This window comes from Crocodylus porosus, unplaced genomic scaffold (assembly GCF_001723895.1).
Source record: "Crocodylus porosus isolate Cpor-Errol unplaced genomic scaffold, CroPor_comp1, whole genome shotgun sequence".
NCBI lineage: Eukaryota > Metazoa > Chordata > Crocodylia > Crocodylidae > Crocodylus > Crocodylus porosus.
This window is the reverse complement of record NW_017728907.1, coordinates 53,270,425-53,295,849: the sequence shown is the minus strand read 5'-3', so window position 1 is coordinate 53,295,849 and position 25,425 is coordinate 53,270,425. Positions and strand designations below refer to the sequence as shown.

Below are 25,425 nucleotides of genomic sequence, written 5' to 3'. Positions count from 1 at the left end.
ATAAGTCAACCCCATATTTCCGCACCAAAAAGTTAGGATTTTTTTAGATCTGGTATAAGCCGACCCTGCCTCACTGGTGGGGTGGCAGGAAGGTAGCTGGGTGCGTGGGCCATGGGGGAAGGCAGCGGGGACGGTGTGCAAGGTGCTGGAAGCCCAGGTGGGCTTGTGGGAGAGGCGGTGTGCTGGTGGGCTCTGGGGAAGCTGGATTGTGCCCCTGGGAGCTTGGGCGGCACACGGCCTGTTGGCAGCCTGCTTGGCCAATCCTGGCAGTTGGCGCTGCCACCACGGAGGGAAGGACTGACCCTAGTACTCTTTCCTGCCATGGCAGGGGGTCAGATTTGATGATCTGCTCAAGTCCCTTCCAACCTGACCAACTATGAAACTATGACTGGCCTCATGCAGCTCAGGCTGCCCAGCTCGGTGGCAGCTCGCCTCCGGCCATGGGGCAGGCGGGCATGCTCTGCTGAAAGCAGGATCAGGCTCCTCACTGCTTCTGCGTTCAGCGGGCTCTTGCGGCTGCCAGGATGCCTGGGACTGCCCAAGAAGGGGCTGGCTTGCCCCATGGGCAGTGCGGGATGTCAGGCGGGGCGGTGGGGGAGGCTAGGGGTGGCAGGCAGGGGGAGGGGAAGAGCTGCCTGGTACCAGGCCAGGCAGCCCCTGAGCTGCAGGGGGGCCTGGTCCTTCCCTCGGTGGCCATGGCCCCCACCCCACCCCACCTTTCCAGGTCTGGCTGGGCAGGCTGCCAGCGTGCCGTGTGCTGCCCAAGTTCCCCGGGCCCAATTCAACTTCCCAGAGCCCACCAGCATGCTGCCGTCCTGTGCAGCACGGTGCAGGGTCCAAGCAGTGCTGCTTGCAGGGGACAGTGTATAAGTCAAGATGGAAATTCAGCTTGATAGTGGATGGTGACATCTTTAAGGCATGGGTGCGGTGTAAGGGATGATCAGAGCCATGTAAGAAGCCCTTAAGGTGTTAAGAAATGAGACCTAAGCTCAGGAGTGGATGAGATCTTGCTTAGGGATCCCAAGGGTGGCCTCCCTTTGCTAAATATTTAGTTACATCAAGGCACAGCAGACGAGCAGAAAGGGGAAAATGCTTAAGGGACCACGGATATAACAGGAGCAGGGTGACCACCAAGGGTCATCAGGGCCACCCCTGGGGTCCTAGCCTGGTACAGTCAGATTATACCCGTAATCTGGGAAGTGACTTGGTAATAATTACTTGTGCAATGCTACAACCTGATGAAGAATGCCTTGTATGGGAAAGCTTATCTAGCTGTATCCCAACTATGTAGTTGGTCCAATAAAAAATATCACCCACAAAAATCCTTGCCTCGTGCCATACTATATTGCCCTGGTGATTAATATCTGCTTCCTTGATAGGGTTATAATTTCTCCTTGAAACTCAGCCTGGCCTCTTAACATCAGTGCTGGTCATGAGCATTTTATTAATATTTCCTTCACATAAGCAGAGAAGCCAGCTATGTTTCTGCACCAATCCACAGAGCAACCTCTTTTTAAGTGAGAAAAGTAGAAATGGTTGTAAGCACGATAAATCTAGAAGTTATGCAAGAATTTCTTAGGATGATATCTTTTTATCAGACCAACAATGTAGTTGGGGATAAAGTTAGACAAGCTTCTGAATGCAAGTCATTCTTCCTCCGGTCTATGACTCAAGGAAGCCAAGCACACGTTCAGCACAGCATACGGAAGAGGCCAAGACAGAGATTCATAGGTATAGCAGATGCACAACTGGCAAAAGAAAAGAAGCTGAGCCGTGGGAGATTGAGGCCTATCAACAGGGGGAATCGGTCTCCTCTTCCTTGTGTGGAAAGCATTAGGAGTTAGATAAATGATAATGGGACATAAATCCAATATCTGTGTTTAATTCTCGGTTCTTAGTGTCAAGAAGCTGAGACTGACCCCCTCGCCCCAGTTCCCTCCTTGGATAGCCCTTGATCTCTCCTTTTGCTAATTATATTCCAAGACTCAGAGACGTGAGGAAGAATGTCTTACATTTGGAAGCTTGTCTAAATTTATTGTAACTACATAGTTGGTCTCAATATCACCCTGAGAAATCCTTGCCTCTTCCTTGTGTGGAAGGGATTCAGGAGTTGGGGAAAATGATAACGGGCCATAAATCCAATATCAGTGTCTAGTCCTTGGTTCTTAGCATCCAGCCAGCTTATTCATCCAAGCCAAAGTGTGACCCCATGCAGGGACCTGAGTTACCGAGGAGATCCACATGACAAGCACTTTTCAGCGCCAGACTTTATGCTTCAAGTGCTGCATTCAGCGAGGTACCAAGTCCTAGTGGGCCTGGCACTGCTGTTCATGGGGCGGTCCTGGCTGAGCTATCCATTGTACCAGTGCACCGAGGCTGTTGGGGCAACAAGATTGGAAAGCCCCATAGCAGACCCTGCCAGGGTGTGGGCTGTTGTGGGTCTGTTTGCGCGCGACTCGTCCCAGCGCCCCGTGGTACAGGTGTGCATCTGACCCAGTTCCCAAGAAACTGCTGAGGGTGGCTGGTCCCCATGACTGCTATGCCTCAGCCAGGGGCTGTGCTTGGCTAATGCCACCTCTGCTGCGGTCTCCAAGACCTATAGTGATCTAACCCCCAACCTCTGGAAGGAGACCATGATCACCAAGTCTCCTTGGCAGGAGGTCACTGATCATCTTGCCCAGACCCAAGCCAGGGTCTCGGTGCGGAGACAGCTGCTGTGGCGACAACTCGAGGTGTTTCGTACTGAGCTGAGCCTGGCAGGCTCCATGGAGCCCCTTTGCTCCCCCGAGGGATTGCAGCAGTGCAGGTCCCCTCGCCTTGCCAGGCACAACTGGAATGGAGCAGGAAGGGGAGGAGAAGTAGTCGGCTGCCCTAAACCCTGGTGCCTTCGCAGAGACCAGCTGGGAGGGCAGGAAGCGGTCTCCCTCTGTCCCCATGCCCTGAGCGACTATCCCTCAATGCCTGGGGGGGACCTGCTCCCTCAGAGGGACATGGGCACCCCGCTGCTGCTGGCTGAGGGAGCTGCCCCACTCCTGGGTGGGCTGAGGTTATTTTCTCTCCTGCTGTGGCTTAGCTTTCCCCCAAAATGCACTACATGGCTGATATGGCAGCCAGGCCAGAATGAGCTGCTTGCACTGGGGCCTGCTGCAATCGGACGAGGTTTTGGGGGTGCTCATCCCAGAACCTGTAGGGAAGCTGCCAGGTGCTGGGCTGGGGTAGGGGGAGCAAGGGCTGCTGGCCCTTCCCTGTGCTCCCCTGCCTGCTGGCAGGGCTGTGGGACCCCACTCCTGGCCTCCTCCTGCTTGGGCCCTGCTCCCAGATGTGCATGTGAGGGGAGGGTGCATCCTGGGGGGAAGGGAGACCCTGCCTTGCTGCTTCCAGGCAGGGTTTTCCCATTCCCAGGCCAGGAGGCTGCGGGAATTCCCCGTGCCCAAGGGCACCCCCGCCTGCGAGGCAGTGCTGTAAGAGACTCCTCCTTTCTGCTGCCACTGGTGTCGCCTTTGAGATTTATACATATTGTTACAGCGCCCATGTGTCTCCCTGTGGGGGGTGGGACTGTCCTGCCTCCTGTGTTGTTCCCCCCCCATGGCGGATTGCCCCACCTGCTAAGGGGCAGGTGGAAACCCATCCGTGGGGCAGACTGGCTCCACCTGCTGCAGCGTATGCATGGGTAGCAGGACATAGGGTGCTGTTGGGTTCCCCCAAATCACCCCACGCCCGCGTTGGGGCAGGACTTGGTTGGTGATGAACTTCCCACTGGCACAGGGGCTCCTCTGAGCTGGCAGGGCCGCTCTCAAGGCAGTTGGAGCCTAGCCTGGGTACCGAGATGGGCTCCTGGTCCCTGCAGGGCTCCACTGCACATCCTCCAAGAAACAGACTGGTCACTGGCAACTTCAGCTACTATTTCTTGAAGACTGGGAGAGTCCTTTGGAGATCTCTGATCAGGCTGTGGTACTGGGGGTGGGGCAGGGAAGGCTCTTCTCCCGGCCCCCGGCTTTTGTCTCTCCCCTGGCACATGGCACCAGGGGATCTCTGACCTCTTCATTTGTTTGGGTTTTTTTGCGGGGGGGGTTGCTTTAGGATTGTCTTGTGGACACACGTGGCTGAAGGAGCTGGTTTGTTCCTGATGATTGAGGATTTGTCCAATGGTTTAATGAGTCGGGTCCCCTGGAGCCCTCTGGCCTTCAGTGGTGTGGCTGGAAGGCCAAAGGACAGGAATAGTCCAGGCTGAATGTCAGTATTGAACGTAATGGCTGGGCATTGAGAATAAGGCAGGACAGGCAGATTTAGGATGAGTTTCTGGGGGGGAAAAAAATCAAAAATCAATGAAATGGTTAGAGAAAATGTAGGTTACATAGTCACTCCCATTTAAACAGGAATCGTATGACCCAGTTGCTCGTTTCTCATGCTGCTTGAATATCTGGATTCCTGGACAGTATACGTTGGATGCCAGACCTTTCTCCTGGTTGAATCTTGCAAAGTTGCCATGTTTCTGCTTTGCGAAGGGAGCCGTGTTCGTAACGCCTTAGTGCCGGGACTAGAATAGTAACAGCCTAATCCCGAAGGGTTGTGACATAACCTTTTCCTTGGCGAGAGCGATGACCCAACCGCTGAAGTATGACTTCATGGCAGCGTCTGTCAGAAGAAGCTTAGATGGGCAGGAGGGAGCTCCGGAGCCAGACACGCCAGCAGCTGCACCCCCCGCAAAGGAAACGGCGGGTTTTGTGATGGTTGTGTCGGCCTCGCAGAGCTGGGGACGTACCTCTGTAAACGCCATGCCTGTCTTGTGCAGTGTCATGCCTCGCACGAGTTGGACATGCAATACGAGCGCGCGACAGGAGGGGAGCAGCCCTGCGGAGTCCTGCCGGCAGTGACTGTGGACTACAAGTCCCAGAGGCCTCTGGAAGCAGGAAGAGGAAGTGACCGGATGGTTCCGGTTTGGCTCGGTGCCAGGCGGCAGGGGCGCGATGGGGGAGAGGGAGGGCTGGGCAGCACAGCTGAGCGAGGCGCTGAATGCGTGTGACCCCCGGCGTGGAGACCTGCCCAGAGCGACTCTGGGCTGAAGGCTGGCTCCTGGGTGCACGTCCGGAGGCCGGGGAAGGGAACTGGTGCTGAGCGTATGTATTGTGGCGATGCCGACTGCTACCTGTTACTTAACCCTCTGAGTGTATGTTGTTATACCACGAGTGTCTCTGCCTGGGGCTGTTGCTTCCCTTTGGCCCGCTGGCTCGTGACCCGAATTCTAGAGACTTCCTGAGTAAAAGTGAGAGAAGCGGTTTTGGCCGTGATGCTCGTGCCTGATCCTGCAGGGGTTCGGTACCGCTGGTGGTAGGAGTGGGATTGGCGGACAAAGGCCATCAGGCACGGGGCAGACTGTTGCAGCATATGCGTAGTTTTTGTTGTTGTGTGGGCTCGGAGCAGGGGAGACGAGCGCTGCACAGGGGCAGCACCCTTCTGCGGGGTGGGAATGAACATGTGCCCTACTTACTGGTTTAAGGCCTAGATTCAATCCAGAACCCTATAGTAGGGAGCAACAAGAATGAGTTGACTGCCATGAACAGCTTGGAATGGCAGCTGTGTTAAATAGATGATGTGAGGCCACTAAGCTACAATTCCTGAGCCTGTTGCTCACAGGGGAGACTAGGGTGGTCTATCTGTGGCTCTGTAGTGGGATTGCAAGCACCTGATAGGGGCTTTGGGAGATGTTTTGGAACCAGATGCTGGGCCGGTGCTACTTTCCTTAATTTTAAGAGGACTTCACCTGAGTCGGTGCAAGAGTTTGGCCTGGCTCTAAGACAGCTAGTTGCAAAGGCCTTCTCACAGCCCAGAGGTACAGGATAAGCTGGCTCGTGACCATTTTCTCAACAGTGCTTTCAGTGGGGAGGGCCCAACTCTGGGAAAACCCCAGGGCCTGGATGAGGCTATAAAGCTAGCCACTAAGTTAGAATTGGCAAACAAGCTGAGGGGCCTAAGTACCCAGGACACCAAGGCAAAGGTACGTATGCATGCCAGGAAGGAGAAGTTGGGAGTACACACCCAAAGCCTGGAACCACTAGCTTTGCAAATGATGATGACAATAAAGACTATCCAGGGTGAGCTGGACCAACTCAAAAAGAGTACGAAAGCGCAGCCCCAAGGCAGATGGGTCAGCAGAGACCCCCCTGGATCACAATGGCTGGGATTTCATCAGGAGGCTGCTGACCGATGCTGGCACTGTGGCAGCTGTGACCACTTTAGGAGGGAATGCCCAGAGAGAAGGTGGCATTCTGGGCAGGGAAACTAAAGCGGGCAATGCAGAGGGGCCTGTCTGCTGCTGGTAACCCAGAGGCCTGCAAGATGAGGTGGTAATTGTCAGTGCCACAAGGTTGGGTGGGATACTACCTGGAGGGGAAGCTAGGAGAGGTCCCTTGCCAACCCCTCCTAGACTCAGGTGGTCAGGTATCCATTGTACATCACCAAGTATGGGAGCAAGTTACAAAAGAGACTGAAAGGGACCGTCGACCTTGTAGACTAGTACTCAAGGCTGCCAGTGAGGAGGTGCTCCCAGTCCTAGAGGAACGGTGTGCAGCCATCAGCTTCCAAGACCTGTAGCTGCTATGCAAATTCCTCATAGCAGAGGATGCCAATTAAGATGCATTGTTGGGCACTGATTTCCTAAAACAATTTTAGGTCGCCATGAGTTTTGCTGATTGTTCCTGTTCCTTTCTGGAGTGATGTTTTCCCCTGTATACCACAGATGGTCAGTCCAGAGTATGTGAAGTAGTAGTGGAGGAGAATATGACAATACCTCTTAGAAGTGAAATGATTGCTGACAAACAGAAGAGATGGTCCTGCAAGGACTAGGAGAGCTTATTTGAACCTAAGCCCAATAAGGATTTGGGGCTTCTAACGGAAACTGCAGTGAGTAAGAGCCACAGGGGTGAAATCCCAGTGCATGTTGCCAACATGTTGGCAGAACGTCAGGCCTTACATCCTGGCACCATAATTAGGATGTTTGAAACTGGTGTGGTTGTCCTGTAGGAGGATCCTGGGTCAGGGAGATCAGTTGCTATGAGCAGTGAGCTCAGACAAGAACTAGCACCTTGGAGAGCCAGGTGAGAATCACCAGTGGACTGCAGGACTATTGGCATGTGAGTTCAAGTTAAGTCAGTATGGTCTGGAATCAGAGCAAGCAGGGGCAGTGCAAGAAGCACTGCTAGAGTATCCTGATGTACTCAGCCTGGGGGACCACGACCCAGGACGGACAGGCCTAACAAAGCACCGTGTTGACATGGACAGTGCCAGACCTGTCAAACGAGTGTCACAAAGAGTACCTATTCATTTCTAGCAGGAGCTTGACCAGTAGCTGCAAGAGGTGGAAGAGAGGGACATCGTCAGGTTCTCTGTCAGCCCGTGGGCTGCTTCTGTGGTGATGGTGTGGAAGAAAGTGAGAAATGTGTGGGTCGGTGGATTACCATGGGCTGAATGATGTTGCTGTTAAGGATGCGTGCCCCTTGCCTTGATCTGATGACATGCTGGACCTCCTGGCCAAAGCTCAATAGCTCTCTACCCTTGACCTAGCTAGTGGGTACTGGCAGGTGGAAGTATACCCAGAGGACAGAGCTAAGACTGCATTCTGCACTAAGAAGGCTTTTTTAGTTTAACATTATGGCTTTTGGGCTATGCAGTGCTCCTGGTACCTTTTGGAGAGTGATGGGTATCCCATGTGTTAGTGGATTTACATGGGACCTCCTGCCTGGTGTACTTAGGTGGTATCATTGTGATGTGCTCCTGAAAGATTCGTCCTTTGCAGAAACTGAGAGCTGTGCTTGAGAGGCTGAAGGAAGCCAATCTAAAAATTAAGCCTGTCAAATGTCAGCTCTTCTGCAGGGAAGTGAACTTCTTGGGACATGTGATCTCTCCCTGGCTCAGGGTCTACCACCTCTGTAAAGTGGAGACCATCAAACTCTGGCCAGTACCTTGAACTGTGCAGCTTTTTGGGTCTAGGCAGCTACTACAGGTTTATGGTGAGTTTTGCTACCATTGCAGACCCCTTGCATAAACTCTCCAATAAGATAAAGGAATGTCAAGATGCCTTCCAGGAGCTAAAAGAGCAGTTGATGTCATCCCCTATCTCGTCTTATTCTGATACTCAGTTACCTTTCTTGTTGGATGCTAATGCAAGTGACCTGTGTATCGGAGCTGTTTTGTCCCCAGTTGAAGAAAGCCAAGAACGAGTAATAGTCTATGCTAGCTGAACCTTAAACAAGGCCAAGTGCCAATATGCAGCTGCCAGAGAGGAATTGCTTGATGTGGTGACCTTTACTAAGCACTTTTGGCACTTCCTCTTGGGAAGACCCTTCATGCTGAGAAAAATCATAGTTTCCTGTAGCTGCACAATTTTCAACAACCTGAAGGACAGCTGGCCAGGTGGTTGGAACAGCTGGCTGAGTTCTACTGCCAGATGCTGCCTCCCAGGGTGATGCACTGCCAGAATGCTGATGCCTTGTCCCATAGGCCTCACATGGATGAGGGGGGTGAACCTAAGAGCAAGGCAGCGGGGATACAGCCACTATCAACAGCAGAGGCAATCAGGAGTGAACCACAGAAGGAGCTGGAAGAGTTTGACCACTGGGCAGTGTGCAACCAAGAAGCAACCATGGAATACCAGTGCCTTGTTCAGCAGACCTCCCACAGTGGAAGCTGAACCTGAAGCTGAAACAGTGGGGATACAACCACTATCAATTGCTGAGACAGCCAGGGGTGAACCAGTCCCAGAGCCAGAAAAAGCCAGATGGCTGACAGATTGGTGGAAAAAACAACGGGAAGATGCTGACATCGAAATATGGATAAGGTAGAAGGAACTCAATAGCAGGGAATTCCCTGAGGAAGGGCAATGTCATCCTCACCTAAAGCAATACCAGGTAGTGTGGCATGAACTAAGCATTAGGCAAGGAGTCCTGGTGCGGAAGCTTCCTGGGTTTGCCCAGAGACCCGAGTGCATTCAAATAGTGGTGCCAGAGAGGGAAATGCCAATAATTCTGCAATCCCTGCATGATTCCTATAGTGGGGGACGTTTGGCTTGGAGAGAGTCTCTCCTGAGGTCCGGGCCCAGTATTTCTGGTTAGGCTGGAGGCGATTTATTATGGACTGGTGCAAACTGTGAGATGTGCAGCACACAGAAGGATGAGGAGTAGTCCCAAGGCTCCTGTGATCTCCACACAAGTTGGATGACCCCTGGAAAGGACAGTCATGGATATCCTGGGTCCCCTACCCACTATACCACGTGGAAACAAATATGTCTTAGTAGTGGCTGGCTGTTTCTCTAAGTGGGCTAAAGCCTACCTACCCTTTCCCCAATCAGGAGGCTCAGATGGTGTTGAGAGATTTGTGTGCTATCACAGTGTACCTCAATCCCTCCACAATGACCAAGGGAGAAATTTTGAATCTCAGCTATGCTGTCGCATCTGTGAACTTTTGGAAATTTAAGATACCTGCACGGCACCCTATCAGCCCCTGATCTGATGGACTAGTGGAACAATTCAACCGTACTCAGGTTGACAGGCTGCCCTCCCTGATTCAAGACAACCTGACGATACGAAACGAGGTACTCTTTTATGTCACGATGGCCTACCAGAGCACTGTCCAGTCATCTTCAGGGTCTCCGCCGTATACTGTGCTTGGATGGGATGTTGATGTTGTCTCTGGAATAAATGTATCGGAAGGATTTAACAACCCATTTGAACATGATATAAAAGTGGCAGGTTACATCCAGCTCAGTGAAAAGACATCAGGCTGTAGCCATACACGAGCAAAAAGACTACCGTGCCCTCAGGGTCACTGGACAGGTGTGTGAGCTGTAGGCGCAGAGCAAAACTAGGAGGCGGGGTCGGTGCCAGAAGCTCTGTAATGATTTCAGTGGCCTCTCCAGAGTCGTTGAGAAATTACTTGAGGTGTTAGATGAGCTGGCGAGCAGGCTGACCGGACAAACACGGGTAGTATGCTATAATCGGATGAAGCCCTATGTGTGCTCACGAGACAGGCTAGGGGGCTAGGGATGCCTTTTCATCAGCTATCAAGATGTTACCAGGATCTTCATAACCAAACCCCCACCAATACAGGCCCAAATACTTCCAATAGGGTGCTGGCAGAGGATGCTTCTAGGCCAGGAAATGTTGAGTGGGACCTGTGGCCTGATGAGAGCGAAGATGAGTGGATCCAATGGGGAAGGCTAGGCACGGGGCCAACATCAGTAGCAGCCCCCATCCCTGAAGTCTCTGGTAGACCACGGAGGTGGCTTGGTGATGCCGGGGCACATCCCGTTGAAAAGGGGGGTAACATAAAGTACGTTTTGTGCCACGTGATGTATTGCATGAGCTGGAAATATGATATGAGTGTGTAGCAGACCGGGGGGAGGAGGGTCCTGTGGGCTGTCATTCCGGACTACAAATCCCAGAGGCTTCTGGAAGCAGGAAGAGGAAGTGATGAGAGTCCTGCCCCTGGACGAGTCTGGACTGCAGATCCCAGAGGCCTCTGGAAGCAGGAAGAGGAAGTGAGCGGCCAGTTCCGGTCTGGCTCTGTGCCAGACAGCAGGGGAGAGCTGGGCAGAGAGCAGGGGTTGGGCTGGCACAGCCTAGCCGCAGCCTCCCCGCCTGTGACCCCGGCTGGAAACCTGCACGCAGTGACTCTGGACCCGGGGCCGCCTCCTGGGGGCCCGGCTGGAGGTGGGCGAGGGGCTTCCCGGCCTGAGTGCGCGTGTCCTGGTGGTGCTGCAGCTACCTGTTACTGCCCTCTGGGTTATCCTGGGAACGTCTGTTTACCTGCATTTGTGCCTCCCCTTTGGCTCCTTGGCTTGTGACCCTGATCCCTGAGACTTTCTCTGTAGAAGCGAGAAACCCCCTTTTGGCTACCTGACTCCCTTGGGGTTGGGTCTGGGGTTTTTTAGTGAAACAAAGGCTGAGGAAGGGGTCGAGGAAGCGCCTGTATTCCTGCAGAAAGGCCCTGGTTTGTTCTGTCTGCACAAATGCCTGGAGGGGAGTTGCCAGCAGCATCGAACTATTCACCAGGGGCATCTTGATGGCGTGGGGGGTATGTATTTGGCAGAAAACAGTGCTTAGAAAGCTGTGTTGGGGGGGAATACCGGCATCATCTTAGTTGGGCGATTTAAATTGTGCTTATCTCCAGTCCACCTGAAAGCAAAATACCTCCAGTTCCCTTTTTGTGGTGCTCCCTGTTCTTCCTTTTCTCCTTTGGGCCCATTTGGAAGGATTATAATTTTGCACTATGTAGTTGCATAGTTTCTTGCCCAGTGCTGGATAAATCCTAATGTTTTCCAGGGATCATACTAATAGGCTCTGAAATTAAAAAAAAAAAAAGAAATACTAGCAGCCTTTCTCTCTTATCATTATCCCCTTTCCATAGGGATGTAGCTCCAGGATAGAGGCCAGATGTTATATTAGCACTCTAATGTGAAAAATCAGCACGAATACATTAACAATTGGTATATTGATGAACATAAACTATGTGTTGGTAAATCATAACACTCTCTTTAAGTGCAGGTACTTCAGTAATTTTCTCTGAACTTTGCAGTGTCAAATAGTATTGACTACACTATCCCTTGGTTTTAGTGACCCTAAATGTGAATCCCCCTTTTTAGGGAATCGGGGCTTGTCGTAGAGATGATATCTTTCATTAGACCACCAAGATTTTTGCAAAAAAAAAAATTGTAAAAAAAAAAATGTTGCAAAAAAATCTTGTTGCTCTAATAAAAGACATCATCTCTACTACGAGCCCTGACTGCCTTTTCCTCTAGACTAATGCAGTTAATCTGAATACTAATCCTTTTTTAGCATATTTAACTCTTACTTTTATCCAGTACAGCCTATCTATGAGTTCATGCATGGTTTGAATAACTTTCTTTTGGCTCTAACTTTTTTTTTTAAATGAATAGGTCTGCTGATGATCTTCAGTAAGTTTTCAAGACAAAACAGGTACCTATTTCTATTCAGTGAAGTAGACAACAGTAGGTAATATAAAATGCAACTATTGTGAATAAGACACAGAATCCTCTTTAGAAACTTCATTTTTCTACCTTTTCTGATCTCAAATTGGCAGCTATGCATAGATTCAGAATTTCCTTGACGAAAAAGAAACCTTGGCTTGGGAGACTAGCATCAATAGTTTGTTTGCAGACTGTCCTGAGTCGGACTGTATGCCAAGTGTTTGGCATACTTCCTTCCAAAGTACTTCCTTCCAAAGCTTTTCTACCTTCTAAAGCAAGGGTTCGATAAAATATTAAAAAAATATGTATCACTGCTTAGGGTTAATTCTAAATGAGCGGACCCACAGCTTGCACAGCATTTTGAAAAAACATCCCATTGCATAAGTTGTGTTAAAACACAGTTCCTTAACTTAGTAAAATATGCACACCTTTTAGGGTGTGATTACAATAATACCTGTGGCTTGATCCAAGACACGGTAGGATTCCCTTCATTCATTCGAGTTTGCCCAAGGTCAGGCGTACCGTGTGCTTTCATTGTCATGATGCTGGACAAGGATGAACTGTAGGTAACATTTGCAACACCTCTGTGAGACTGGGAAGTAGTTTCAACTGTATTTTATAGTGGGGATCGTTATCAGGGCAAGAATGAAAATTTAGGAGTTTCACACAACAGCGTGGTCCAGTGTTAAGGCCCACATCCCTTTTCTTTACTTTTCCCCAGTTACTTTGACCCTGTAGGAAAGAAGAACAGGTATGTCAGTGTCAATAAAAAAAAAAAATAACCTGCAGCCTGTACATCTTGTTTATGAAAACTGTTGAGATGAAAACAAATGCAGTAAGTGTGTATGAAAACTATTTACAGCTGGGGCACAGAAGTTATCCAGTCCCCTCCTTCTGCCCCCCTAGGTATGCTGGTACAACAAAACTGGACACAAAGTGTAGTTTCCTTTTTTAAAAATAAAAGGGTTAACTGATGCTTAAGAGCAAAATTAAACTTTTGGGATGGGGGGAGGTGAAAGGTTTCACAAAAGAATAGAAATATCTCTGAAATTTTAATAAACACACACAAGCCCTATTTTTGCCCAGTTTGGATCGAAGCACTTCCCTCTAGTTGCTGCAGTTCAAATATAACCTTTGCTAATACGGCTGGACGAGAACCAGGAAATGAAACCTAAAACTGTCAAAAGTGAAACTGTCTGGTCCTTGCATTTTGCAAGCCTGCTGAACTGTAATGTGAAAAGCCAGCTAGGTTTAGAAACGTTAATCGTTATTAAGGTTAGGTTTTGTTGATAATTCTTAGAACATTATGTTCCATTTTAGGCCAAAAAGGACTGTTAGAGATCTAGCTTGACCATTGCCATTATATTTCCCCCAGGTATCTTTATGCTAAATACAAAGATTTGAGTTAGACTTTAGGAGGTAAAAACTGTGTGTTAAGAACGAAGCTAGAGGCCCCTGAAACGTCAGGGAGTTGATCAGGTGACAGATGCCTAGTCGAGTTGTGCCCTGTGCTGCCAGGGAGGGCAGCAGCCCTCCTGGTCACTGCCCATCTGGTCTGATCTGATGTGTGAGAATTTGATCCTGATACAAAAGTGTCTAATAACTGGGAGCGTGAGTGTGAGTGGGCTTACCAACTAGGTCTCTGAAAAGAAGATTTACCCAACTATTCAGAGCAGTAGTTCATCCCTGCCAGCTTCGGCTGTGTCCGTGCTTCAGAGGAAGGTGGAACCCCGTTCCCCCTTCCCCTCCCTCCCCCCGGTCAAATGTAGTTACCAATTTGTGTCAGGAGAAAAAGGATTTTTTTAAAAAAATTTTTTGGAAAACCTTGTGGGTGGGGGAAAGGAATGTGCCTTTTATAAGTTTCATTAATCATAAGTTCATAGTCAGAAAGGACCTCGGTGGGCCATCTAGTCCAACCCCCTGCCCCTGGCAGGAAAGAAAAGTCACCAACCCTGGGGTCATGTGAACCCAGCCAGGTGCCTGTCCAGTCTCCTCTTGAAGACCCCCAAGGATGGGGCGAGCACCACCTCCCTTGAAAGCCCCTTCCAGATCCTGGCAACCCTGACCGTGAAGAACTTTCTCCTAATGTCCAGCCTAAACCTTCTCTCCGGTAGCTTATGGCCATTGATCCTTGTCGTTCCAGGGGGTGCCCTGGTGAACAGATCGTCACCTGCTTCATGTTGCTCCCCACTTATGAATTTGTATTCTGCCACAAGGTCCCCTCTCAGCCTTCTCTTGGAGAGGCTGAAGAGGTTAAGGTCCCGTAGCCTTTCCTTGTAGGGGCTTCCCTACAGGCCTCTAATCAGACGAGTGGCTCTTCTTTGGACCCTCTGCAGATTGTCTGCATCCTGCTTGAACTGCAGCGCCTAGAACTGGACACAGTACTCCAGCTGTGGCCTGACCAGTGCCGCATAGAGGGGGAGAATCACCTCTCTGGACCTGTTTGTGAAGCACCTACGGATACACGACAAGGTACAATTGGCTCTGCCGACTACGTCATCACATTGGCAACTCATGTTTATCCTGGAGTCAACAGCGACTCCAAGATCTCTTTCTGGCTTAGTGGAGCTGAGAAGGTCGCCCCCCAGCCTGTAAGTATGGTGGCAGTTCTTCCTCCGTAGATGCAGCACCTTGCACTTGTCCTTATTGAATTGCATCCTCTTGCTCTCTGCCCACTTCCCAGCCTGTCTCGGTCAGCCTGGATGTGGTTTCTCCTCTCCAGGGTGCTCGCTTCACCCCATATTTCTGTGTTATCCATGAATTTGGACAGAGTGCTTCCCACCCCTCCATCCAGATCACTGATGAAGATGTTGAACAGCACTGGTCCCAGAACTGAGCCCCGAGGGACTCCACAGCCCACATCTTTCCAGGTTGACACCGACCCATCTACCACCACCTTCTGAGTGTGACCCTTGAGCCAGTTTGCTGCCTAGATCCAAGCCAAATCCCCTCTGTTTATTTATAAGGATGGTATGGATACCGTGTCAAAGTTCTTGAAGTCCAGATAGATAACATCCACCTCGACTCCTGCATCTAAGCAATTGGTGGCCTTGTAAAAGGAAACTAGGTTAGTGAGGCAGGACCTGCCTACTAAAACCCATGTTGGTTATCCCCCTGCATCACATGAGCTAGCGGTCTCCCACACATGTGCTCCTTGATATTTTTTTTTTCTAGGATTTTCCCAGAGATAGAACTAAGGCTGACTGGTCTATAGTTCCCTGGGTCCTCCTTCCTCCCCTTAAAGATTGGGACCTTAGCCCTCTTCCAATCCTGTAATCAATTTATAGGATTAATCCTTTCTCATAGGTAGTAGAAAATCTGATTACTTTGAGCTATGTATTACAAGCATAATGACATTTTGATATTCATGTAAATATTCAGGACCAGATTCATCACTAAATGCAACCTCAGTGATAGCAGAGTGGGACTTATTTTGGCTTCTATTGCATTCACCTTTTGGCAGGCTAGAAAATTAATGCTCGGGCTTTAAGTGTTGCCATGCAGTTTTGTTTTATAATAATCACTGAGATAAAATAGTTCTGAACTTTGAGCTTTTATTGCATTAAATATGGTCATATTCACTGTGGCCCTATATGTATTCACGTTCTTTGCCTCTTTGTGGACGTGGTACAGAGAAAATTATTTGATTGAAGGAAACTGTAAAAATGATGTTGGTTTAAATAGTTTTGATATTTAAATGTATTATTTTTAACCTAGAGAAACTACAGTTAGAAGTGAGAGACTAGTTCAGTCTGAATGATCTATCCAACCCTTGTCCTGTGTTGTAACTAATGTCAACAAGGTTTCATTCACCCCCCCCAAGTTACACATTCATGTTTTTGAAGAACCTAAACTATGACCAGCAAACCGGTGTTCATCAATCAGAAAAAAATCAGCTAATGTAACACAGAAATGATCAAAAGTCATTGCTTTATGCTGGTGGGTGGGGGTGATTTAGTGGTGATATTCTGTTTTTAATCCTTTGAGACATTCAGTCTCCAGAATTAGTCATAGAAAGTTATTTAATTTAAAAAATACTAGTAAATACTAGTTTTCTGAGATCTGATTTACTGCCAGTGTCTCAGATGTTACCAGCTATCTCATTTGACACTTTTTTAAAGTCTACACTATTTTCCTTTAATTTAGCAGTAATTTTGAGGAATATGAAACAGGTTAAAGAGGGAAACTTAAGTTTTCCTATGATGCTGGTATTCTAATCTAAAGATAAAGCTGCAAGCTGAATTGCAGCCTCTGTCAAATAAGTTAAATAAGTTCATACTGTTACATTGGAAGAGCACTTCCTTATGTAGCAGCAAGATAACTGAGAGAACTGAAAATGGTGCAGTAAAAGCAGGGCGGTTCCTGTCCTGCTGTTATCACAGTGATAAGCACTCTTCAGTGATGGTTTAATAAAAATTTAGCTCTCTGATTTTGGTGACGGCATTGCTGTTAGTAACCGGATATTTAGGACCACTAGCCATCCATGTGTGTTTTCAACTTGTACCTTTATTTCTAGGTTTAGGTGCTAATCAGACTACACAAGATTTGCAGGCTTTACTTTTCATGGCTTTTATCACTAAGAGAAACTGAATAAATTAAGTCATAAATGACATGCGTTGTCCTACAATTTATTTGCTTCCACTTAATAACAGTATGCATTAGTTGGGTCACCTAAGTCTAGAACCAGCTGTGCGAAAAAAAACACAACCCAAACCTTTCATTAAATCTGAGTCCAACCGAAATATTCCTTTTTTTATTTTAGTTTAGAAACAGTTTAACTTTCTTTAAAAAGAAAAAAAACCAAAATCCTTCTCTTTCCTCCAAATGTTTGCGATCCAAGTTTTGTTCTCCTGCACAAAAGCCAAACCCTGATAAAAGCTAAAAGCAAAACAGATGAGTCAGTTGCTCGTCTAAGCAGAAAGAAATACAGTATATGCAAACAGAAAATATTTGAGATATTTAAGGTAGTGTTGGAATGATATAGCCTTGGTAGTCCAGGAAATGTGAGAGGCAGGGATTTTGCAGTGTGAAAACTTGTATTAGGCCAGCTGTGTAGTTGGGGGAGAACTTGGACAAACTTTTGGGCAACAGGATCCCTTTCCCCGGTACTTGAATGTCTCCCAACTTGGCAGCAGCTGTAAGAGGTCCAAACTCGTGGAGTGGGGGAGCCGAAGGGTAGACCCTGCCCCTGCTCCATGCAGCTGGCTTCAGCCCTGGCTCTGAACCTTCGTTCTGCCTTCCCAAAGCCAAGCCTGCCTCTCATTTTGGGGTGTGGTAAGTGAGAAAAGGTAGGATCATCCCAAAAAATGCTTGCCTAGATTTTAAAAAAAAAAAATCCTTTATTTATTTATTTATTTTTAAATGATTTGAATTTATTTCTAGGTCTTGCTTGTAACTTAGGAGATTTCAAAAAAACCAAAACAAAATACAGGATTGTTTTTAACTTGACAGCATCTATCCAGTTTCACCTGTCTTCAGAGCAGTATCTTCGGCTTGCCGGCTGGAGACGTAGCTTATTAGCGGAGTCCTGGATCCAGTTTTTGGAGTTGCTGCCCGCATGTTTTTGCAGCCAAGACTCAAATATGACTCTGGTGTTCCTTCGGCAGCTAGAAGGGAGGCGAGCCAGGAGGAGCTTATCTCATCTTGGCTGCGAGTATGTGTATGTCTTATGAAAACAAGTGGGAGTCTGCTTTACAAAGAGAGACTTGGTCAACTTTTAATATTCTCATTCTGTTAAGACTGCCCTGCAGAGAGCCGAGTGAACTCTTACGGCCTCACATGCAACTGAAATTGGTGATAGCTCTTGAATCTCAACAAGGGAAGACCCACCTTTGACTTTTCAGTATATTTTTAAATCTATCCCTCTAATATAACAAATATAAATTAGTCTTAATTGTTCTATTTATGGACAAAAGTTATAGCTGAAATATTGAAAGACCCCCTTCTCAAAAAGAAGGAAAATATAACTAATTGTATAATACCAAATACGTGTTCTTGCTTTGAGTTTTGTTTCGTTTTGTTCTAGTCTGTTGTTTGCTTTGGTTTTGGGGGTTTTCTTTTTTTGGAAAGAAGATACAAACCCAGTGATCTCAATAATTTTAAAAAATCCCATCAGTTTATACTACATAGTTTGAACCTTCTCTTAAAGTGTTTGCTAGTCAAATAGTTGTAGCATTGGGCAGATTCATGAACCAGAAATTGAGACTTGCTTAGTCTACCTTCAAACCGAGGAAAATGTGGAAAAAAAAAATCATCATGAAAGATGAATAGTAAATTAGTCTTCTTATATTCAGGTTGAATAATCTGAGCTGCTATAATACATAAAGAAATAAGATCTTTACAAATACATTACTTTGAATCTGACTTTTCCTTTCTGTGTCTGTTAAATACAATTTTGCCTGAATTGTATTGTAATAAAAATCTAGGCCTTTGGTTGTTAATTTTTGTGACTTTTTGTTGTTGTTACAGTGTTTCCATTTTTTCCCAGCTGAACAATATGGGTATCTATTTGATGGCTTGCTTAGCACCCATACATTCCTGTGGTTGCTACCTACAAGATGTGTAACTTAGTGGGTAAAGTATCAGCTTTATATTTCAAAGCTACTGGTATTCAAGTTTTTCCAGAGTTATAAATATTTTAAAACTGTTCTTTCTCCTGTATAGAGCAGCACTTGTGATCTCAAAATTATTTAGAAGTTTTTACTAGTGCCTGTCACAAGCCTCCCTTCTGCTTCTGAGTAGCATTAGTGTTCTTTGATTAATTAAAAAACAAGCATTTAACAGCCTGATCAAAGACATAAGACTTCTTCTGCCCCCACCCATCATGCAGTGAGTGATATTGCTTAGTAGGGCTCAGATGGGTTTAGCTTATCTGCATTTAGCTAAAATGTTTGGACAGCTCTATTGATTGTAGATGCTCTTTTACATACTTTAGTAGATCTGACCTGAAACTATGTATTAATAGTTCACGTCCAAAAATATATCATGAAAGGTTTTATGGAGACAGGTGTTAAGTAAGAATAAAAGGTCAAATCTTTGCTTCTCCATAGTTTGAGCTGTAGAAGAAATGTTTTTTCCTGTATTCATATAAGTGCATGTTGTATGTTTTGAACTGAGTTAGCTTCCTGCAGTGGCTGCTTTTTGTCATGCATTTTCGTAGGTTTCATAGATATTAGGGCTGGAAGGGTCCTCATAAGATCATCGGGTCCAGCTACCTGCCCAAGGGGCAGGAAGTCAGGTAGGGTCAAAGGATCCCAGCAAGATAAGCGTCAAAATGTTTCCCAATTCCAAAGCCCAAGTACATTGTCTGACAGGTCATGCAGTAGAAATATTTACTGCAGACTTCTTAGCTACATGATCTGCTTTGAAAATCAAAATAAGGAAATAGTTGGTCTCAAGAAAAGAGTTCTCCTTCTGATCTGGGTACCTGTCTAGTAGTCAGTGAAGTAAGATTCCTCCTACACAAACCTATCATAATATAATGCATCAAGCATGTATTATCTGATAACTATTTGATCAATGGCAACTTGACCTGGACAGGACTTCACAGCCTAGGAACAAAAGGGTCTGGTTCCAATTGCCAATTCCTTCAGCTAACTACTTTCCCTATTGCCCTTATTGTTTATACAGTTTATGAATCTGAATATAATTAAATCACTTCCATATGGGAAAATGATGTTGTAATCATTATCAGCATCCATTTTTGATGGGTATTAAGAGATTATTTAAAATCATTTAAGATTCAACTTAAGCAAGGAGTGATACCAACCTCCTAAATTCAACTCTAAAAGGCCCTATTAGGCAAGATTTTATTTTGCAGTAATGTTTTTGTTTTGTTTAATATTTCCATTCACTTCCTCCGCTCGGCGTATGCTGTTGACTTGTTTCTCGGCACTTTTCTAAAGTCAAGAGATCTATTCAAAACCATTTTACAGCTATAAAATGAAGAAAAGAAAGAACATAACATATGTTCACAATTTAACACTGTGATAAGTATCTTGTTGTTTTCTGTCCCCTCTCCCCTTTTTAGTAGAACTAGCCATTAGCAAAATATTCATGGATCTTACTTTATTAAACATTTTATTGTTAAATAATATTTACACTATTTTTGGAAAATGCTTCCTCTCATAACGGGTACATTTACTTATTCTGTAGGAAGGACTGCTTATTGCATAGTCTCATTGGAGTTTTGATATTGTTCTTATCCTATTTATAACTGTACGCTACTGTTTTTCTCCAGCAGACAATCTGCCAAGTTCCTTGCCTGAACTGTGGATTTAAAACCGACTTCAAATTTCTGGAGAATTTCAAGTAGTCTTAAGTGACAGAAGAAGCAGATCTTCACAATAATGGAAGAGGCCAAAAGCTCAAAGAATGGAAATCATGATCCGAGGAAGCCTGCCCGTGTTGTCTATGAGGAAGGCAAAACAGTCAGAGTTACAATCAGTCAGAATTACAAACATAACAGAAATGATAAATCTGTGAAAGACGTGGGGAGAAGTTCTCCAAGTGGGAACAGCAGCAAAAAGAATAAGCAAAATGATGTCTGTTCTGAAAAACCCGGGGATAATAAATCATGTAAGGTAAATAGTTGTAGTCCTGGAACTAAAGATGTGGTGTCAAACCTTCAGGATCGAAGTCATGGAAAAGCAAAAAAAGTACCTAATTTGCCAGCAACAGTAGAAAACCTAAAACAGGTAAAAGCTCAACAAGTGGGAGAAAACTTCCCAAGCTCTCCTGTTTCTGGGAATGGAGTCGGTACGGAAACCTCGGCAGTCTCCCAGAGAGGGAAATCAGCACTGGAATATCCATCAGGGACTCTCCTGTTGAAAACACATGCCGATCAGACTGGTGATCTTGGTAAGACCATTTCGGATCAAAGAACAGTGGAGCATAAATCTGATGATTTCAGTGAGTATTATACAACACTAAATTCATTGTTTTCCTGCAGTGAAATTATTACTGCTCTGAAACAAGCTCCAAAGTGTTTCTGTCTTACATGTCTTTTTACTTGCATACAGCAAATGTTCCAGTACGTTTATAAAGAGTGTACTGTGAACTTGGACCTTCTGTTACTGAGAAGTGCGCTTCACAATTTGTCTTTTCTCCGTTGTAAGCAATGGACCATATATTTATTTAGAGCCATGTCTTAGCTGGTGCGTGTCGATTGTGGGCTACTTTGAGAAGCAAGATCACATTAAAACAAAATCTTTATAAAATCTCCATCTTGGCTTAGCAGTAATAAAAAGAAAAATGCATCTGCATTCTAGCGCAGGAGTGCCATGCTTGCCTAGGGGTGGATCCAGAGGGGGTGCAGTGGGAGCAGCTGCTTGGGGACATTTTAAGTCCCTGAATCAAGGAAGAAATTGCTCTATCCCTTTCTTTCTGGGCTCAGTGATGCCCCCTCTCCCACCTGTCACTGCTGCTGTCCCAGGCTATGGGCAGTGTGGCCTTGAGCTGCTCCTGCCCTGCTCCACAGGGAGCCAGGCTTAACAGGGAGAACAGCAGCAGGGCCAGCAGGCAGGTTTCTGCTTCCTGCCCACCTCCCAGGTGTTGCTTGCTAGCACAGGAACAGCTCAAGGTAGGGGAACATGCCTGCGGCTGTGGCTCAGCCTGGCTCCCTGTACTCCCTGCTCCAGTTCAACTGGGAGGAGTGGCTGCGGAGCTGCAGATGGGGAGCATGGGGACAGCACCATTGGTGTGTGGGGGGAGGAGGGACTGGGATGGGCTGTGCCACTGAGCATAAACAGAGAGGGAGGGGGAACAGAGCGAGATGGGGGAGATTCTTACCTGTTCGGGGGGGATGTTAAACAGTCCTTTCCTGCTTCTTCTGCAGAGTGATCTGCCCACCTTGGTTGAGGGGGAAGCTGGGAGTGGGACGCAGTGCCCATCCCTGCTCCCCTGCACCACCCCTGACAGCAGGATCTGTCCCTGCACTTGCCTTTTACTTGGTTACTGTGGTGATGTTTCTTCTCTCCAAATCTTCAGAAGATTGAGGCACTCTTTCAGTAGCCACTTCTGTGAGCCCTGAGGTTTTAGGTCTCCTTCCACTTCAGAATACACAGCTGCTTTATCTGCAGTGTTGAGGTCCTTTGTCTAGTTAACCCCTTACTGTAGGAGATGTCAGACCTTTTCAAAGTATGGATCACAGTTTAATAGAAATATTGCTTCCTGGGCCATTTGCTGTCGTGAGGATCACCTCCTCTTCCGTTTGTGATCATATAATATCATTAGCAACTACAACAATTATTTACGTGGAAAATATTGGTAAAGTCACAGTGGGGAAAATATGGAATGCTTTTTAAGCTATCTCAATGTTTAGCAACCGGAAAAGTTAGCCTAATGCTCTCAGTGTTATGAGCCATCAGCAGGTACTGTATGGACCACCAGTCACCCACAGTCCAGAAATTGTTTAATTACTTGATATCTAACTGCCCCCAAGGTAGCTGTCTCAATATCATTTTCACTCTGCTCTCTTAAAATCTCATTCTTTTTGGTGATACTGTCATGGAGGATGTCCTTGGTTATAAGAATAATGTTCAATGGAAGTGATTTGTACAAGTTAACAAATTATGTACAGATCATAGTCTGCTAGAGGCATTGTCTGTTCAAAATCTTTCATGTGTATAATTGACAATAGCATAGGTGTTATAATGAACCATAAAAAGCTGTGGTGTCACAGTATGCATTGGGTGCATCGTTAAAATCACACAGTCTCAAGTGGATGCAGTTGTAATGCTTAGATAATAGCCTTGTAATGTATTTCTGAGAGATTTCTGTAATATATTTCTTTAAAATAGCATTATGTAGGGTTTTTTTAACTACATGGCCAGCATAACAAATTAAACCTCTGTATTAATGTTTATTAGTTGTATTACAGTAGCATGTTATACTAGGTATTGTACATGTGCTTAGCAAAGGATGATCCCTGACCTAAAGAACTACTGTAAGAATGGGCAGATCTAAGATTTTGAAAAGTGGGGGGATGTGTAGATGGTATGGCACATCATCACATTTAATACAACACATATTTAAAATTAAACCAAATATAACTACTTGAATGTGTGCTTATTTGCTAGATATATATATAAAGTTAAAAAAAACCCACAGCAAACTAGGGAAAAATGTAATGAAAGTAGTCAAAAGATACTTGTGTCATTAGTCTCTTAGTTATTATAGCTAAATGTGTCTCTTACTCAGATTTATAAAACAAAATGTAGCCTTCTTCAGCATCTTGACAGTGTCTCCAATACTTCACTGTCAGTCATTTCTACACCCGAGTTAATATTACCACATCTGAGTTAAGGTCTTTGGCTAGAGCTAAAAACATTTTTTAGGGCCATAAAATAGAAGAGAGAGATTACCAGGAATGGCTAACAGGCAGCTAAATTGCAGAAGAAAAGTTTGAAAGACTGTTAAAGGTAGTTAACACCTGTGGACAGGAATCAAGAAGATAACAAGCCACAGTCATAGTTCATAGAGAAGTAAGGCTGGAAGGGACCTTAAGAGATCTAGTCCAACAAGTTTCAAACCTGCATCCTGATGTTATTAGCACCACACTCTAACCAACTGCGTTCTTAGCACTGCCTGTATAGAAATGCTGCTGCCCCTCCCAGGCAGGTGGTTTGAAAAGTCTGGGGCAAGAATCAAAGGGCAGGGGTTGCAACTAGACCACTGCATGCACCAGCCCCCCTCCCCAGGCTGCCTTTGACTGTAAGACTCAGTTACTAAGACGTTGCATTGATGTCTTTTAAACTTTCTCTTCTTTAATATTGAACTCCTTAAATATTTTTTTATTAGATCAACTGAGTACTGTAATTGAAAAAAAGGTTCTTTGCAAGCTTTCAGGCCTAAGCACCCTTCTCTGCTGTTTACTCTCTATGCCTGAAGTAGGGCACTTGTGCCCAAAAGCTTGCAGAGAACTTTTTTTCCAACTGCTCACTTGGTCTAATAAAAGATATCACATCTACTCAAAGACGCTTGCCTTCCTATGTCCTTAGACCATAGGCAACTGGTAGGGGGTGCACAAAGGTGCATGTGCCTCCCCTGACAGGGCTGGTGCCCCCCGACAGGGCTGTCACCATCAGTAGCTTCTGCAGGTGCCCCCCAGATTCAGGAGGCACCCGTCACTCATGCCTTAGACCAACACAGCTACAACCAAAAATCCTTGAATGTTTGGTGTTCTTGTCCTTCTAAAGCAGTATATATCAACCTTTTTAGTCTCAAGGCCCCCTGTAAAAATGCCAGCTCTTTGTTTTTACTCCTTTTTTGACTACAGAAAAATGAGAGAGCAATTCTTCTGTTGCAGAGAGCACAGAGACCACAACAGGGCCGGTTTTTTTGTTGTTGTTGTTGTTTTGGTGGGGTTTTTTTGTTTTTTTTTTAAACACTCGGTTTCTTTTTGAAGCCTCTGGATTTATACTTTGACATGTTTGTACACCTAGCAGTGCTAACATTGTGTGGCAGCCTGCAGCGAGCACTTTGGAAAGGATCTCAAGGCTGCAATCTAGTCTATTCTAAAGCAATGGTGAACAAGAAATGCATCATTGGAAGGCACCGCACGGGAGCTCATTCAAGAGATTCTGGTGCCTCTTTCTTCAGAGACACTTTTATTCCTTATGACGTTGACCATTTGCAAGGTTTTCAGTCATTTTAATGGGAAGCATCTTCTCAAGTTCAGCTTACAGAGAGGAATCCTGTGTCAAAGCATGTAGAGACAATTTTGTAGTGCTGATTTTTATATTTCCCTTATTTTTGTTGGCTGTTCTGGAAGATGATAACAACATTCCAACTCCATCCTCCAGGTAAAATAAAGAATCCTGAATCAACTAAGGAGCATAATTTGGAGACTGATTATTTAGAAAACACTGCTGTGATTGACGAATCTTCTTTGACAGCAGAGCAGCAGCTTGGCCTGAAACAAGCAGAAGAACGACTGGAAAGAGATTATATCGTCCGCCTTGAAAAAGTAGGTGGTGATATTTTTGTTGCATGTTTTCCTTAGAAGAAAATTAAAACCAGTGTCTTCTGCAGCTGTGTTAAGAGCCCTTTAACTCCTTCTGATCCACATGCTAGTGAGACCTCACCTTATGTTCACCATAAGTGTGGCTGGATAGGAATTGCTTCTTTATGCAGAGTAGGTATTTTGGGTGGTATGGATTCCTCCCACTGTAGCTGATGCATGTATTGCATTCTGGCCTCTGAAATAAGAGACACAGACTGGAAAAGTGAATGTACAACCCTCATGTGGTAGATGCACAACACAACAGACATTTTTAATTCCACACATCTTTTTTTTTAAAGTATGATCATTCCATTATCTGTCCTAGGTGCATCTGAAATATTAGTTGTCCCAACATCGTAAATAACTGTGCTAAGTAATACCATATTTCAGTATGCATTTCTGCCAGTGAAAATCTGCCATCATTATGTATTCCTTTCAATCT

The 25,425-nt window shown here is 46.0% G+C and overlaps 1 protein-coding gene across 8 annotated transcripts in view; it reads left to right on the top strand.

The window, feature by feature from the left end:
* Positions 1 to 10,783: 10,783 nt before the first annotated feature.
* The window catches only part of ZCCHC11 (zinc finger CCHC-type containing 11), a 73,266-nt gene continuing 58,624 nt past the window's right edge, over positions 10,784 to 25,425 (top strand). Inside the window, exons 1-6 of one of the 8 annotated variants that reach the window (XM_019531432.1) lie at positions 10,789 to 11,067; positions 11,930 to 11,969; positions 13,356 to 13,459; positions 18,449 to 18,553; positions 20,220 to 20,890; positions 24,784 to 24,947. In XM_019531432.1, coding sequence (XP_019386977.1) covers positions 20,329 to 20,890; positions 24,784 to 24,947 — 726 coding nt within the window. In that variant the 5' untranslated portion in view covers positions 10,789 to 11,067; positions 11,930 to 11,969; positions 13,356 to 13,459; positions 18,449 to 18,553; positions 20,220 to 20,328. Of the gene's footprint in view, positions 11,068 to 11,739; positions 12,002 to 13,355; positions 13,460 to 18,448; positions 18,554 to 20,219; positions 20,891 to 24,783; positions 24,948 to 25,425 lie in introns of those variants that run through there. The other 7 variants (XM_019531437.1, XM_019531431.1, XM_019531429.1 and 4 more) reach the window with 7 other exon arrangements.